At 35.7% G+C, this 17928-nt stretch overlaps 1 protein-coding gene across 1 annotated transcript in view; it reads right to left on the reverse strand.

Annotated features, from left to right (window-relative positions):
* Positions 1–17928, reverse strand: part of LOC123309672 (potassium voltage-gated channel subfamily KQT member 1) — a 100514-nt gene that overhangs the window by 76911 nt on the left and 5675 nt on the right. The window contains exons 2-3 of the mRNA XM_044892884.1: positions 12697–12986; positions 7571–7750 (exon numbers count right to left, since the gene is read on the reverse strand). Of these exons, the coding sequence (XP_044748819.1) occupies positions 7571–7750; positions 12697–12845 (329 nt within the window). The 5' untranslated portion in view covers positions 12846–12986. The remainder of the gene's footprint in view (positions 1–7570; positions 7751–12696; positions 12987–17928) is intronic.

Genomic DNA, 17928 nt, shown 5'->3' on the forward strand with positions numbered 1-17928 from the left:
TGATGGCTATTAATTGTAGGTAATGTCTTCTAAGACCATTATTCTGATATACCTGTATATATTAATAGTAAACCATCGTTCATACTAAAAAAGAAGCGAGATTCGTCACTTTAAGAAGACATCATTAAACTATTCTGCCATTTCTGCCACCTGTTGCTGTTGTTCTCTGCATCAACTCCTAATCATAAAGGCAAAAAGTTCGAATGTGGCAATATAGAGTGTATCTATACAGGGTGACAATTCAAAAACTTGCCAGGACAATTATGCCGCGACAAGGATGTTTTCAGAGAAAATGCCGGAACAGGTCAATTTTAATTCGGAGGGGGACATATATTGAGCAGAATTGTAAGCCGAAATCTCCTCAACCCTAGGTGTAGGGGCTATCAAACCTAAATTCTTAATAGGGAATAGGGGGTGAGCTATGCCACAATTGAAAGATCACTTGACCCTCTACATGGTTAGCAAATTTTCATTTAGTCCCTGAAGTAGTTACAGGGGCTGACAATTTGAAAACTTGGAGGACAATTATGTCTCGACAAGGATGTTTTCAGAGAAAATGCCAGAACAAGTCAATTTATAAAGTAAGGGGGATATATTTCTACATGTACCTAACTGCTTTTAGGACTCAATAAAAATTTGCAAACCATACTATTCCCTATTAAGAATTTAGGGGTGATAGCCCCCACACCATAGGGTTGAGGAGATTTCGGCTTACAATTCTGCTCAAAATATGTCCCCCTCCGAATAAAAATTCGGCCTGTTCCGGCATTTTCTCTGAAAACATCCTTGTCGTGACTGATAATTGGACTGGCAAGTTTTCACCCTCTATACACAACGTAAAAGCATTCTTCCAGATTTTCCATTCGACGTAGTGGCATTTTAACTCCGAGGCCTAAGATTCCTATTTCTCTGCATGTAAATCATTGATCAGCTCTTTGATACGTCGGTAATATTAGCAAAACGATCTTGAAATGTGTATCTGGATACTTTGTGATACGCCTCGCTAAACCAGTTGGTCCTCTTGATTTTTCCCAACTTACAGCTACCCTTCAAGTTACTCCTCATCATATGCCATAATCGGTTTCAAGCTAATAACCGGTAGGTAATTATCGCAAATATTTGTGGTTTTACCCTTACTTCAATGACTAGAAGTTCAACCCAGCTCTCGAGTATAATAAACTGCCTCCATCTGTTGTCCAAATCTATGACGTTGAAGTGCTAGTTCATGACGTCATATGATTAAAACCAACAATGACCAAAAGCGCTTGAATACAGTTGGTAAATACCGATGATAACCAGTTACTCGCTTGAAATTGGTTCATAACAAGCAATTATTGCAACATTGCATGTAATTCGAAGACGTCTTCCTACATTACATGTCTCAACCATTTCTCTTGCTGAAATGGGCCTGTACATTTTGTTTTTATGCACCTACGAAATAATTCCAATGTTTCTATCAGGCTTCCCACGACGGCTGTATTTTTATTTCTGCGAGAATTCTGCGAAACTTCTCAGAAGTGCTAAACTCTGTTAGGAGTTGGGAATTCTATCGTACTGTTTGTAGATTTTGTCACTATGTCATTCACCCGAAATTTAAAGGTCGATATTTTCCAGGATGCACTGATGAAACGAAGACTACCGTGTGCTCCAAAACAGGGACAGAAAATGGGTATTTCAGTTTCTAACTATGCTTGAAAGAATATATATCCTTCATTCCTTCTTTCATATAATTCCATCTTTCCATCAGCGTCTCTCGTGTACCTAATAGGCTTCGGAAGGTATTATCTTTTATATCTGAAATTCGATGGATGAACGAGTGATGGTATCTTCTATTTCCTGCTCGCGTTTACGGATGGAAGAATGTAATCTCCTATATGGGAATTTGAAAAATTGCTCACTTGTAAACTCTTTGTTTTGTTCAGATAATTCTGATAAATGGGATATGGATCTCATATGATTTCCCCTCAAACCGATTCCGAATGGACAATTCCCTTTCAGCCGGAAGAAACGATAAAGGCGGGGGTATTAAATGCGTCAGTTTATAGGGATGCAAAATATACAGGGTGAGTCTTTGACATTGACAAATATTTTAACAGAAAATTCTTGAGGTCAAAAGCAACACTTTTTCCTATTCTTTTTTTCCGATTCAGCCCTGATAAAAAGATCAATAGTTGGGTTCTTTGAATTTTTGGGATCTTTGTGGTACGTAATGGCCATAATGAGAAAACAAGAACAGGTTGGTGATTTCTTGTGTTCGAAAAAGATTCATCAAAAGGACAACCTGTAATAAATCTGAAAATTTTACGGAGCTCGATGTAGCCGTTCGGTCTTGACGATTATTTAATTGATTCCATCTTTTTGGAAATTTTTACGTATAATCACAATTGAAGTTTGCAAATAAAAGCTCGAAGGTAATCTTCAAAAATGAATGTATTTGCGACGTTCTCTAATTTTTCAGTTTGTATTGACTGTACTACTGATTCTATTCGCTAAAGCCATCTATTAAACAGTTTGGTCTGAGAGCAGCGGTTAAATCTTGAATAAAAAAACTGTAAGTCATTCTAGGACTTCGAATTAAGTTCCATGTTCTAAGTTCGCGGACCATATTTTGGCTTGTTCGGGCCAATAGTTGGGAACCACTGAATCTAAACAGTAGTACATTCACTAGTTATTTTATAAATAGTGAAGAGAAAATCATCCCTGAACTCAATTCAGGGGTGTTTCAAAGTAGGGTAGTACAAGATGAATATAACAAAATTTTTGTACATTAATTTATTTAATACTTTGATATAAAATTCCAAGATTTTTCACATAAAGAAGATACTCTTGTTCATATTGGATAAGATGCACCATTTCCCGGAAAATCAATTATTATTATATAAAATATTTTCATATTCACATTTTGTAAAATGAAAACTGAAAAGTTTGCAACCTGAAAATGAGAGTAAGAATGAGAGAGAGAGAGCGATCGTTGGGGACTCTATCTTCTATTTAAGGAATCTTTTATTGGGTTTTTGTCATATTTTTTATAGTTCCTTATATGCTCTCAAATTGACCACTTATTTCAGAATCATTTTGTATAGTTTGAAACAAGTGTGAAAAGTAAAACTCTTTTGTACGTTCGGTTCATTTATACATAAAAATCGAATATTCATGTTGTAAACTATCAGCATTTTTCGTATGGTGTTATGACAAACCTAACTAATTCTAAACCATCTAAATTGGTCACATAGTTATAGGCCCATGTTCTCCTACTGATTCATTCAAGAGTCATGTTCGTCTTGACAAAAATAGGATGGGAATGACTTGATTCGAAAATTTTTGCGGCGATATTGAAATATCACAGAAAAATAAATCCGATTTATATTCTGTACTAAAAATCTCGTTTCCAATCCCCATAACCGAAAAAACGAGTGAAACTCGAATGCCAAGAATTGATTGAACTCTGAGGATATGCCTCGTGCACGTTTATCTGCTGCTGAAAAGGTTCAGTGTCTGAGACGTTTCGATAAGGATTTCAATCTTTTATAGTACAAGACTATAAAATTCGATTCAAGAGTTATAATCGGAGAGAGGAGTTGCACATCGATCCTCTGAGAAACCTCATTCTCGAACTCACGAAATCAAACCGAATCCAAAGCAGTCCTCAGGATCAAATTCGACTTTATGTTCCTTGAACAGTGAAAGAAATATTTCCAGAATAAACAGTATATACTTCATTTCAAAACATCTACGTCCTTTTTCATCAATCCTGTATTAACCAAAGCACCGTTAAGTTTATTTTCTGGTTATTCGTAGTTTTCACTCATGGGAACTTCATGGGAACTTTTTATGGAAAAAGTTACATGAACCGTGTAGAATAACAAATCCAGTGGATGAGACATTCGCCGCGAACTCTACACTAAACTTCTCGATCGACATGGTATTTCCAACAGTATCTGTGGTCACACATAAATAAGGCTACATCAAATTCAAGGTGAAGACGGGGTGGAGGAACCTGCAATACCCATGAGTACTCTGGACTCGGGATAGCAGCTTGCTCCTATTCTTAACAAATTGTTTCAGCGCTCAAATAATAGTGGAGCTTTTCTCTAAGGAAGAGGGTCTATATTCAGGATAAACCGAAGAAAGTCTCGAAGACTACGTTATAACAACCGTCCGATTGCAGTAAAATCTACAATCAGCAGAGTCCTGAAGGATTAAGTTATGCGGTACTGATGAGAGCTAATAACTCGGAAACCAGTCTTCTTGCTGCATTTTCGTTGTTTTTATTACGTGTCCTTCCTTACAGGCCGTTAAATCCTTTCCTTTATGCAGGGGAAGTCCTGGAGACTTGCTCAGGAAGGAGACTTGAACCACCTCAAATATTTCAATTCAAGTTTCGCGCTACCTGTACCGTGAATAGCTTGCGACATACTCGTAGCAAGGCACAACTAGTGGCGGCTGTCTCAAAAGTGTAATAAGCGCGTTGTTTTATTTGGTTTTTTTGCTTTCATTGATTAATATTCTTTTACAAACGATGAGCTTTTTTAATAATAGTTGTAAAAGTTTCAAGAAAACATCTGTTGAATAGAATTAAAAGAGTGCGGGATGACTTGATCGGGAGACATAATCAGTGGTCCAAGTTTCCCGCACTTAGCTTAGATGATAGTTTGAAAATTGAATAATAGGAATCAATATAAAAATATACAAAGGTTCAAAAAAGTAAAAAACATCTCGGAAATAAGTGAGAGTGACTCTTGACATAGACAATCGTTGGTCATTGAATATGGTTTTTTTTCCAATGTTTTTCCTGATAAACAAACTTAATTCTCGCCCCCTGTTCAACTCTCCCATGGGTTAGGGAGACATGAGCCAATTTTCGGTTCGTAAAAAAAAATTGCTGTACTCAAAATGTTCATCTCACCATCTCTCTATTATTATTTATCGCTACCTATTCGGGCATGATATCTTCACGCAAAAAAATGAGTGGCTTCCATTTGAAGGTACAACTTAACTCTTACAAGCTCACTCCACACTGTTGTATCTTTTTATGCCGATAAGTAATTGAAGTGTACATTGTGTAATTCTCCACATATTTTTGATGCCGTTTTTATCTCAGATTATGCGATTTCAATGAGATAATTATTGAAAGGAGAATTCATAAACTTCTTTTCATGATGTTCTATCATTCTCAAATGGTCACATACAAATAACAACTCTTCAGACGACTTCATTATTTTCAGTCGATAAATAAAAAATCATTTTCCACAAGCATATGCTTTGAAATATACTCAATTGACTCACTTTCCCTATGCAAAACTCTAGGAAGCAACACTGTATTATTCGATGCTGGAAATCCTTAAATCCACACCCAAACAAATCCAAATACCAAAATGATTATGTATTTATGAATTTTGAGAGCCTAAATTGGATGAAAAGTATAAAGCAGTAGGTACCTATCATTGGGTCAGATTTCCAGCGTTTGATTTTCGTGCACGACCCCAAATGAACCGAAAGAGCCAATCTTCCCGTTCCTGTTCGGATTCTCAAACACACCTATATAAACAATGAAATAATACTTTCCGTGCTGATGTTCCGAAATTGATACCAAATAAAACGTGATATCCTTTCTATTCGTTTGTTTGGTGGTGGAAAAGCTGTGTCTGGAGGAAAGTTGAGACAAAAACTTCCGAAAGTTACTGCCCTCCTTTATCGTATCTGTCTTCATCATTGATTAGAGCAAACCATTCACAAAACGAAATTGAAACTACGGCCTACATAGCCTACACGGGGGAAAGTATCAATAGCCTATATTCGTGACAATGATAGATTATAGTTGGGGAGCCGACGAAGCTAAATCGGGATTTACTCGAGTGTTGTAGAGACCTAGTGGATTTTGAAGATTAGATGGTAGAAAGAGACACTTTCAGCGGTGGGGAAAGCGTCTGCAGGTTCTCAAAGATGTAAAAAAAAAAATCGAGAATGTCAGATTAAGATACTGTATGTGTCCTACGTGTCTCTGTTAATAGATTCGTGTAAATACGACAGTTTGCGTGGTGGGGCTGGCCGTACGAAAGGGTTGAAAATGATTAAAAAAAAAATTTTCCGAGCGTGTCCGACTTTTAGGGGATATAAATGTTAATTGGAACCAAAGGAAGCTACTTTTCGAGAGACTGACAATTCGGATGTGACGCAAGGTCACAGCGGTCCTTCGAAAATGCAAAAAAAATCGTTACTTGTACATACTCGAGCGTGTCAGATTTTCATAAATATGGTTAATCTTGGGGTTGCAAACTTGTCGACCCATTAACATGACAATAATCCTTGGGGGTTTTTTTAATCTGAAAGTTTGAAGATGATAACAAGGTATTTTTTTATGAAATTTCCCTACTTGTACCTCTGAATGTTTCTGTATTCATTATCAAAGTTGTAGATAATGAAATTCTATACATCTATTGCCTGAAGCAATATTTCATACCTTAAACCGTTTTAGAGCTAGAGGTTGATTAAGGTAGGACATCGGTAGGATGTATATTTTGAAAACTAGTATTTACAAATTCAGAAGATATTTATAAAACCTATGTACGATGAAGAATAAAAAACGCTCAGTCCCACTGAAATTTTCTGAAAACACTTACACATCGTGGTGAACCCTCTAGTAGAGAATTCAAATTGATGATGAATTGAAATGAACATGAAAATATGTTTTTCCACTTAAACTGTTTTTCTTTTAGATTGTAGGGAAAAATATAACAAAAATTGCGGTTTCTAACACTCTAGCAAGATTGGAAGATTTGAGAAAATCCTCGGGAAAATCTAAGAAGCAGAGGGCAGTTGTGGAGGGTTTTCCTTTAGCAATGTAACTATATTCAAATCCAAACGGCCAAAAGAATTTTGATCGTATCCAGAGATTCAAGGATATTAATTTATACCTAGTACTAGTATTGAAAAATATTTGTTCCTCATGTGGGAAATGCATGGAATTTTAGGTATCATCATGATCTGTGTGCTCCAGCGTGCTTAGTAGTCCTAAATTGAAAACATTTCTTATTCATGATATTCATTGCATTTTCATACAGAAATGGGATTTATAGGAATTCAACAGATGAATCTCGCAGAATATGAAATGATTAATTGAAACTGAATAAATTATGAAACATTATACCCGTTTGTAAAGGAAAAATTAATCAATGGAATCTGAATCAAAAAAATTTAAGGGAAGCGCACTCGACCGGTAATCAAGAGGTTGTAAGTTCGCGTCTCGACCAGAGAAGTAATTTTTTCAGAAATCAATAATTTGCCTACATTCTTCATCAATGATAAAAAAGCTTAAATCAACTATAATTTGATTTGGAATAACTGCCTCAAAAAAAAACCATTCGATGGGAAAATTTAAACCGACTTCCACTCTTCTATCGATTAATAGACATTGTATTGTGGACTACCGGTATAACAACGCACCGTCCGGTTATAAATGATTCCAACTATAGGTACATTTTATCTTAGTCGTCGATTTCACGGGATAAGGGAGCATCCAAATCCCCCTCATCTCGTCCTTATCCTTGCCAGATTACCAATAATGCATTACCTTGTATCCTGATCCTGTGTATCGATAACGCAAAGCTCCTCCTCCTCCGAAGCCGGTGTCACGTCGCAATTTGTGACTAGGGTTCCGGTCGTATCCAGCCCCATATGATTCACAGGACTCTTCAGGACACTTAGCACCAGATCTTCGCCAGTGAACGTAGACGGAGAGGGTTCATCCGGTCTAAAATGGGAACGACATAAGTAGAAGGGTGAATTAAAATATTTTCATTGATATAAGTTGCAAGATAGAGATGAATTTTGTAGGCATAACGATTTTTGATTTCTAGTTTTCCAGTTATTGCCACCAAATGGTAGAATGAGGTGACATACTTTTGTGTGTGTGTGTGCTCTTGTGTGGAATCCTTTTTACATTGGCGTAGCCTAGCTTCATTGAACAGTAATATTTTTATCGTGATTTCTAGTGCTTCTAATGAAGTTCTTATCAGTTGGTCATGGTGCGATTTATCCTGTTTGTATCCCAAATTAAGAAATAAATAAATGAATAAATGAATGGTCTGCTACAGGAAATATAAGTGAGTTTAGTAGCTGGGGAGCCGACGATGCTAAATCGGGGTTTACTCGAGCGTCGTGGAGACCTAGTAGATTTTGAAGATTAGATGGTAGAAAAAATAGAGGTTCTATGATGTATGCACTTTCAGCGATGAGGAAAGCGTCTGCAGGTCTTCAAAGATGTAATAAAAAAAAATTAGAAATGGTAAACAAATGTTTTTTCGACCGTGTGTCAGATTTTTAGAGGATATGTTAATTGGTCCCAAAGAAAGCTACCAATCAGGGGACTGACAATTTCGAAATGAAGCAAGGACACAGCGCTCCTTTGTAAATGCAAAAAAATCGTTACATATTCGAGTGTGTCAGATTTCTATAAAGATGGTTAATCTCGGGGTTGCAGACGTGTTGACCCATTAATTGGACACTAATCGCAGGGTTTTTTTTAATAGGACAGTTTGAAGGTAATGAAAAGGAAATTTTTTTAAAAAATATCCTCCTTCCCTTACCTCTAATCGTTTCTTTATTTATTATGAAAGTTGTAGATAATGAAATTCTATACAACTTTCGTCTGAAGCAATTTTTCATACCCTTAACCGTTTTCGAGCTAGAGGGTGATAAGTGAGAGGAGCTCAGCCACACATGTGAAAGGCCAAGGTCAATGTAGAAACCCAGTCTGATGTAGGTACATTCATCGCCATATATCTCAAAAACGTAGAAAAAATTGCTTCAGGCAAAATTCATTAGAAAATGTTATGCTCTACAACTTATATCATATTATTATAATGAATACGAAAACAATTTGAAGCATAGGAGTAGAGAATTAAAAAAACTGATGGTTGTGACCTTTATAGCCTATTTTTGTAGTTTCGGCTAGCTGAAACTGTCAAATTATATTTTTCCCGTTATTCCTGAATCATTAGCTTCTAATTAAGAAAAAAAGCCACCGCGCTCGAGAATGTAGGTACCCGTGAAGTTTTTTTTTTGCAAGTTTGGCGACCTCCCACACATTTTCGTCGCGCTTAAATTTAAGCGCATCTGACAATCTGACAATTGTCAGATTAAGAGAATATATACTTTTCAACATATAATTAACCACATATAATCAACCACATATCCTAATTTGACTCGCTCGAGTATGTAATATATACATAATAGTATAATCGGTTTTTTTAATACATACAGGTCTAATTTTTGGAGGAGGTACTCTACAGAGCCCAAGGTAACTCCCCTTATATTAATCTGACACGCTCGAGTAAATCCCGAATTTCCCTCTTGGGCTCCCCAACTATACGGAGTTGTTCAGGCTGAACGGCCGGTAAACTTCATATTTATTTTTTTCATCTTCTCAAACTTTGATTCTCGCTTGGAAACGAAATTGTTGTTGATAAGAGGATTACATACTGCTTCAATTCTGGATTCGATATTTCTCAATTGAATACACTCGAGATGTTCACAATACAACAGTAACTATTGATGGAATAATTATTCGGGAAGTGCTAAATGGGGAAGTCTGGGTGAATTATTCCTCTCTTTGATGGGCTGCCAGTGTCTCCGGCTGTTGAGTGGGAAGCAAGGCTTATGAGTAACTGACTTTAGATAGACAATATCCTTCACACATTATTGTATCGATAATAACTTATTGAGTAAATCACGACATGATACTCATCTTCCACAATTAGCATAATTTCAAGCACTGGTATTGAGTAAAATGTTTGCAGTCTTAATTTTGGTTGCTTTTCAGAACTTTCTATTTTGTCAACTCGTATCCACGATCTGTCTCAATTTCATATCATTTCCTATACATAGTATAGGAAATAATAACTGTGTCTGATATGGTAATGCCGATAATAGAATTGAAAACATATAATACATTCACAAATCACAAGCAATTACCTCTTAACTTGTTCCAAAACATTTTTTTAGTACCTAAAGAAGTAGAGAAATTATAATTATCAATTAGGAATTAGAAAGGAATCTTCACTTCCGTTGGGTACAAGATTTATTTTAATCCTTGTAGCTAGTATTATATTATGCAAAAGCTCTATCGACATTATTGTAAAAAAAGTAGTAATTGTCCAGCTTCATCTTCCTGTTCCCTTTGCTAATTTTTTGTTTTGTAAGTATTGTTTCCGTGACATATCGATCCGTGGTACATATTGAGTTTACTTTCTTCAGTTAGCACTGATAAACGGTTTATTGCATGATGGGACCAGAGGCACGAACTCTTGAAAATACGTATTGGAAATGGCACGGTAAGTAAATATTGAACTTCACAAAAACTATTCTTGAATATATTTGTCAACATCGTCAACCTTATTTACCCACTTCATACAGACATCAATTACATTACTCTATACATAGTGTGTAAAACGAAACTTAAAAAATATTTAGGGCAATTTTTATCTTAAATAATACAACTTTTCATGTACAATTCGGTAGTATTTTATACGGTGAGTTAATATTTGCTCACTTTGTATGTATGAGGGTTTACTTCAAATATTATAATTTTTTTGGAATTGCCTTGTCATCAACTTGAATATTGTAAGCTCGAATAAATCATGCCAATTTAATTTTTTTTTTCCAGAATAAGTCAATATATGGACAGTGTTCCATGATCGGCTTCAAAATGTCATCTAATTGAAATTTCAGAAGGAAATGAGAACAAGAAATCAATTAGATACAAGCCTCTCTGAAATTTCCACTGTGTTGGCCACGAGATATGCTAATTCCCAAGAACGGAGAGCAGGTTTCATCCATCTCGCCTGCTTCTCTTCAGATTATCCGCTTCCAATTGGACATTTCAACAACAGGCTAATACTCTGTCTACGAGTTTAGGACCTGTAGGCTGCGGCCACTAATAATAATGATAAATTGCTTTTACTAAATAAATTTTTCTGAAGTAAGACCACTTTTCATAAATAATTGAAGAGTTTGTCATGCCCTCTATAGGAGCCCCTACTTTTTGTGACAGAAATGGATATAACTTATGTTGCAAAGGATTATTTGTTGATCATGGGGACTCCTATTTTCGAAGTATTGTCGAATAAATACCTTTTTCGTCGATCTGAACAAAAGGTAACATTTAAACTCGACTATTTTTGAAGGCGACTACTTTTCGTCCTGATTCACTTTTCGTACTGATTTACTTTTCGTCCGGCTGTTCGTCATTAAGCAACATATTAGATCCCGGGGCGATTTAATCAATTTTTTGAATACATAAGTGCCTGTAACAATAACTTTCATTCGATGTTGTCAAATTAATTATTTACGAAATTCGCTAGATTTATCAGTGATTTAGGTACGTGGTCTGAATGTTAGTGTTCAGTATAATCAAGAATGGATAGTGATAGCGATATGTACGAGGATGTATTGATATTTAGTTTGCCTAAACCAATTCCATGCATAAACAAATATTGCGTTGCCATAGCAACGAACAATAACTCGTTAGAAGTGTCAGTGTGAAGTTTGAGGTCAAAAAAGTAAACCAGAGTTACGCAATCAAGTACCTGTATTTAAAAGGGTTAAGAGGTAAGCAGATTTAAAAAGATATGCTAATACCACTGGTAATCAATGTCCTTCGTATGCGACCGTGAAAAATTGGACTGAGAGCTTCAAAAGAGGTAAATTTTCCATTGACGATGATCGATCGGGAAGGCCAGTTTCTGTGTCAGTCTCCGAAAATATAGATGCAGTTCATGATATGATTTGATCAGACCATCGAATTGGGCTGAAACGGATATCTGAAGCACCCAATATTTTATACGAACGCGTTCATCATATAGGTCACGTCAATTTGGACATGAGAAAAATTACTGCAAAATGGATCCCCAAATGTTTGAATGTTGACCAATAGCGTGCAAGGGTAGAAGCATCGCGTTCGATCTGTGCTCGATATGAAAACGATGTAGACTTCTTAAACCGAATTGTTATTATGGATGAGACTTGGGTACATTTCTACGATCCAGAAACAAAGCAACAATCGATGGAATGGCGACACTCTGGTCCCCCAAGACCTAAGAAATTTCGTGTCCAAAAATCTTCTGGAAAAGTTATAGCTTCAGTTTTTTGGGATTGCCATGGATTAATAATGGTTGATTTTTTGGATGAGGGTAGAACAATAACCGTAGATTACTATTCGACATTACTGGCCTCTCTACGGGAAGAAATTAAAGAGAAAAGACGCGGAATGTGTCCAAAGGTGTTTTGTTTCTGCAGGACAACGCCCCTGCACACAAATCTCATGTTGCCATACAAAAAATTCGTGATTTACAGTTTGAATTACTAGAACACCCCCCTTATTCACCAGCTTTGGCTCAATCCAACTCTTTCCTAAACTGAAAAAAAGTTTAAAAGGCCGTAAATTTTCTTCCAACGAGGAGGTAATGAAAGCTGTGGAGGTCTGGTTTGCAGAGCAAGAAGAAACATTTTTTTTTTGAAAGGTCTAGAGGTTGCAGGTTCGCTGTAATAAATGTATCCAATTAAGAGGAGAATATGTTGAGTAATAAAATATTTTGACACTGAAATTTTGTTTGGTTCTATAGTAGGCTAAAATTTTTCAATATATCCTCGTACATGCTTACCTACAAGTTCCATCTCTTTTTTAATGGAAATACAAACCTTATGGCAGAATGTCTCCTGGAGCAGTCGTGAAGATTGCCGAAAGATTGATTTCCAGCCAAGGGAACCAAGCTGAGTTTCCTAGAGGTTCTGTATAAATTTTCTTGTTCCGATCGGTTCATTTCGCGGAACATCACAAATGAAAGCATTTGCGTCAGTCTATCAGCCTTGCGGCTAAACTAGGGACCATTCTTATTTCCCCTTTTCCACTCCATGATTTCCGTTCGAGATGAGGAGTTTTTCTTCAATAATCCCAGTTGGGACGTTGTTTTGCTGGTTTGGAGGAGTCGCTGCGTAAAAATAAAAGTACTTATACAGAAATTCATTCGTTAGCGGAATTATCAATCTGATTGTTCGAGCAGAAATTTCTTTTGATTTATCCATCAAATTATTCAGGAAGAGATTCAGGACGTTGATGTAAAACATGAAAGATGAGATAATCTTAGGTCCCAATAGGTACTTGGGGTTCTGTAATGTGCCTGTTTCATTAGGCATTAACCCAGTTTTAAAAAGATTGATCTGAGAATCAAAGCTTGATTGACGGATAAACGTCAATTTGTTTTTGAGGCATAATTTGGTCATGAGTATTCAAAATATCATTCTCTCATCAAATTATGATCTGTTAACGTCCACTGAATGATTGTTAATTGCTATTTCTTTGAAATATTCAGGAATGAAAAGGCTTCAGAGATTTCGTTTTGGAAATCGAGTGACTGTCAAATCGTTGATGGGACAATCAAAGTTTTGTAGAACGTTCAATCGAAGACGTTTCTGGAATTCATTTTGTTCAGAAAAAAGAAGCATTGATAGAATCTGCTTCGAACTTTGATTCATCCCACTTTTGCAATAAAAGCTAGCAGTCCTAAATACGTTGAAGAATAGGTGCTCTCACCGAAAATAAACAATTATTCTGGGTGTCATTCGTATATTTCACCTGATATTTTGAATCTCGAATTCACAAAGAATGATCAGAAAATCATCGTTTGATTGACAGATACAAGTCAATTCGTTTTAATTATTTTTATAGGTGTGTCTCATGTCCACTCAAGTATTTTCAATAAATTCTCAATTTGAAAACTTTTAGTGATCATATTGAACCAATAATGGTTTCGCTTGCAGCAGCTGTTGATGAAAGTCTCATTTTAATAGGATAATTAATTTTATTGTAGACTATACCTACTGCCTGTATTTTTGTATTTGTATTCTGAGCTATAACGTCGAAAGCCTCAGCTCTTAATAAGTGAATAATAATCATAATAATCCTAATAATGATAATGAAATTTCGAAATACAGAGACCTCGAGAAACAAATCTGGAAACAATGGAAGTAGAAAGATATCAAGACCAGCCCAAATGCCATTTCATCAACAGGTGCGATACCGAAGAAACTACTACAGAATTTGAAGAAACAATCTATAGAATCGTGCAGAATGTGGTACTGATAGGAACGGCAAAAACGCAACGTAAGCTCCTAGGAAATGCAGAAGAAGATGGAAAAGAACACCATCCACTTCAACAGGAGGTGCGGGAAGATCAGGAATCCCACTGACACCAAGAAGACGAGGAGGAGACATTACCCACAGGTTACAAAGAATCTGTGACAGTACCCCACAGATTACAGGGTAATCTGTGCAGGAGGCCAAGGAGCAGCCCGGACCCAACCAATACCGTGATCCCGAAAACTGGAAACGGGCTCCAGCAGAACTCAACTTTATGATATCTGGGATGAGTTAATGTTTCTTTGGAGAGGAAGAAATGTGGAAACCGTAGAAGGCTAAAGTTATAATGCGCGTCCTCACCACAGTCGCTCATTGAAAGGATGTAGTGGCCAGCTCGCTCTCCAGACATGAATTGCATCGAACATATTTGGGCAGAGATATTTTGACAACATTCTTTCCTAGAAGAACCCATTAACAATCTAGAGTAGCGTTCTAACTCTTTGAACGATATTTGGTCAAATTTGTCCCAAAAACTTCATATATTGTCTCATGGGAAGTACATATGCCTCGTAAAGAATGTTTGAGACGAGCTCCTAACGACTAACAATCCAACAAACCACATACTAGTTACACAGAGACTTTCAGTTTTCGCTTCATTCAATTTTTATTTCCCTGCTATTGAAATCTAGTATATCTCTTTTTTCTTTATGATCTGAGGAAAACGTTATTTTATTCTATTCTATTCGCAGCACTATTATTAATAAGGGTGTCATGGAGTTGACGAAGGCGTATAAACTTTTTCGAAGAAAAATCTCAGGAGGGTTTGTAATTGAAATTCGAATTGACTTGACAAAATTCAGTTTTTGGCAATCTAGCCATTATCTAATGATTATTATAATTCACTTCAGGTAAATATAAATTTCACTTGTGATTGAGTGAAGGAAATAACAAACATTAGGTATCTAGTATTCCAAATCTACAAAGGAGACACTAGAAATTCGATATCGTTTTATAAATCCGATAAGAGCTATCCACTGGCTACAAATATTGAGTTTGTAATTATTCATTGGCTCTGTCACGCTTTGAGGTAGGTATGCATGTAGTATGTACATTCGATAGAGCTGGATACACAAAATGGGATATCCATTAAATGAGAATGGAAAGGATTTAATGGTAGGTCGATAATGGGGGACACAGAAATGTCAAGGACCATTCGCTTTCTACGTGGAAACTTTCTAGTAATAACTTTGACCTGTTTTGAAAAACCAATCGATGTGATGTTATCAAATAACGATCAAACGCATTATTGACAATATTCAGATCATTGGTCATTGTCAAATATCCTAATATTTCAGTATTTTATACGATTCTCAACCGAGCATGAAAGGTTCAACAAAACAAATATTGAAGCTGTGATTTGTTTTATTTGTGAACATTTGAATGAACGAAATACATTCATTAAGCTATTTTCAAATCATGCATGAGTTATTATTTCGTGGAATCAATTTTTGAAAAAGATAGGAGGTGGGATCTAGCAATTCATTTCAATCATATTTTGTCTTTTACTATGAACAAATATGAAGTACAGATCACTTTTTCCGAGAGTTTCACGAAACAGGATAGTTTGTTCACCGAACAAATATCTCGCTGAAGTTTTATTGTCATGTGCCAAGAATTCTGAACATAGAGCATACTTCTACGACTATCTGAAATTCCCCATTAGAGACTAAAGTAACAAGGATTCTCTGTGGATTTCTCTGGCTTGGAGCTCTAAGCTGGTTCCTCAAATACAAACATGAAAGTTGGAAAACAATGTGATTGATATTGATTTACGATAGACGATATCAACTCAACAGATGCATGAATAATAATAACGCGCGTCCAAAAAATTTCGTTGTCTAGTAGGCTATGACATTTTGAAAGTCGATATTCGATATATATAATCCATTCACTTTTATTTTAGCACTCGGTTCGCCATGGAATAATTTTCTCAAGTTTTTGTAACTCGAATGAAGTAAAGTTGGCACTCATGAAATGTCATATCACCATTGCCACAACTAATATCAATTAATATTACGAAAATACAGAAAGTGATTGAAAAAGAGAGAAGACAGGGTTTCAGGAAGTGTTATATAGAATTTAGGTCCGCTCGTTCAAATAGTAGGTAACCCTGATATTCTAATATCTACAATATATCAGACGTTAGCGAACATATTCAAGGTAAGCTTTGAGTAATACTCAAGGGGTGCGTTCACAAACTTACTCTGAGAGTAGAGTATGAGTATGGCAATGCTCAGAGAGCATACTCTGAGGAACTAAAAGTACGAGTACGTTTGTGAACGCTTCGAGAAATCAGAGCTTACTCAGAGCTTGCTCAGAGTAAGTTTGTGAACGCAACCAAGGATGTAAGTGAATTTATAAAATGTTTCATTTGAATTAAAACGACTTATATTGAAGCTGGATGTTTCCACAATCGGAAAGATTGTGAATGAAGAGAATGACCAAAAATGTCCTTTTAATGGGAGACCAAAAAAAAATGGTGGCATTTTACAATTTTATTTTAGGGTGAACGAATGCGAAAAGCTACTGCGGGATTTTGATGAATGTCAAAAGTAGAATTAATTTTTCTATTTTTCATTTGACTTGTCCTATACATTGTAAATGTCTTAAGGGATCAATAAATATAATCATTCTTATTTTTATATCAAAGTATTGAAAATAAAAAGCCATAAATGTTGTTCTGTTAATTGTTAATTCATGTGGAATTTCTGTTTGAAGATAAAGTTCCTCTTGCCTTAAAACTTCCTTTGATTTTTTTGACTTTCAACATTACCTCTTCACAAGCTACTGCATATTATAAGTCAATAATTGAATTTTCTTCCATTGCAAAATAAATATATTCAAAAGTTTGTATAAACTTCAGTCGAATTCGTCACATATTTTCTACTTCATATTTTCTGAATTAATTAGACATAATTAGACTTAAAACTAACAACATGATGATTTTAAACCAAAAAATATTTTGACAAGCGTCATAACCCCACAATTTCGTACTATACAGAGTGGAATGCGTCAAATTTCCATGGCCAACCGAGTGCTAAAATAAAATTGAATGGAGAACAAGTAAGTATTATACCTTTTTTTCGACTAACTCTCTTAAGTTTGTGAGAATGAGGTTTGCAGTAGCTTATTATTCACTTCTGGCGAGAACTTGAAGTGGTTTCAACTAAAGACACCAATAAAATAAACGGTAAGCGGATGAACTAGTTTGTTTGTGGAAAAATCTTTTGCCTATTCAATTCATTCAAGAAATATTTATTAATAATTTCGGACATTTGTGCCAAATCTTCAATAAACACAGCCACACATTGAACTTTAATGTCTATAATATATTTTATAATTCAGGATGCTCAATTGACTATCAATTCACTGCATAAAATGAAATAATTCTCTAATTGTTTATTTTTTTGGGACGTCAAAGAATCCCTTTCAAGGAATCAATATTTCATTCTTAAGTTGACATACCTCCGCAGTTCATTTCCGAAATTGAATATCTCGAGGGTCATCGATTCCTATAAATAGAATGCGCCATTGACACAGTTACTGACTCCGATGAAATGAAAAGGTATAAATGATTTTCCGATAAAATATGAAACAATGACGTCGGGAAATGTCGTCGGTAATGGGTGCATTCATGAGGTTTCCTTCGTTTTCTGGGTAGTAAAGTATTCGTTCTCTAACGGCAGAATAAAAATGAGAAGAGAGCTTTTATGAGTTCTTTGATGTGGTTTCTT

This window comes from Coccinella septempunctata, chromosome 3 (assembly GCF_907165205.1).
Source record: "Coccinella septempunctata chromosome 3, icCocSept1.1, whole genome shotgun sequence".
NCBI lineage: Eukaryota > Metazoa > Arthropoda > Insecta > Coleoptera > Coccinellidae > Coccinella > Coccinella septempunctata.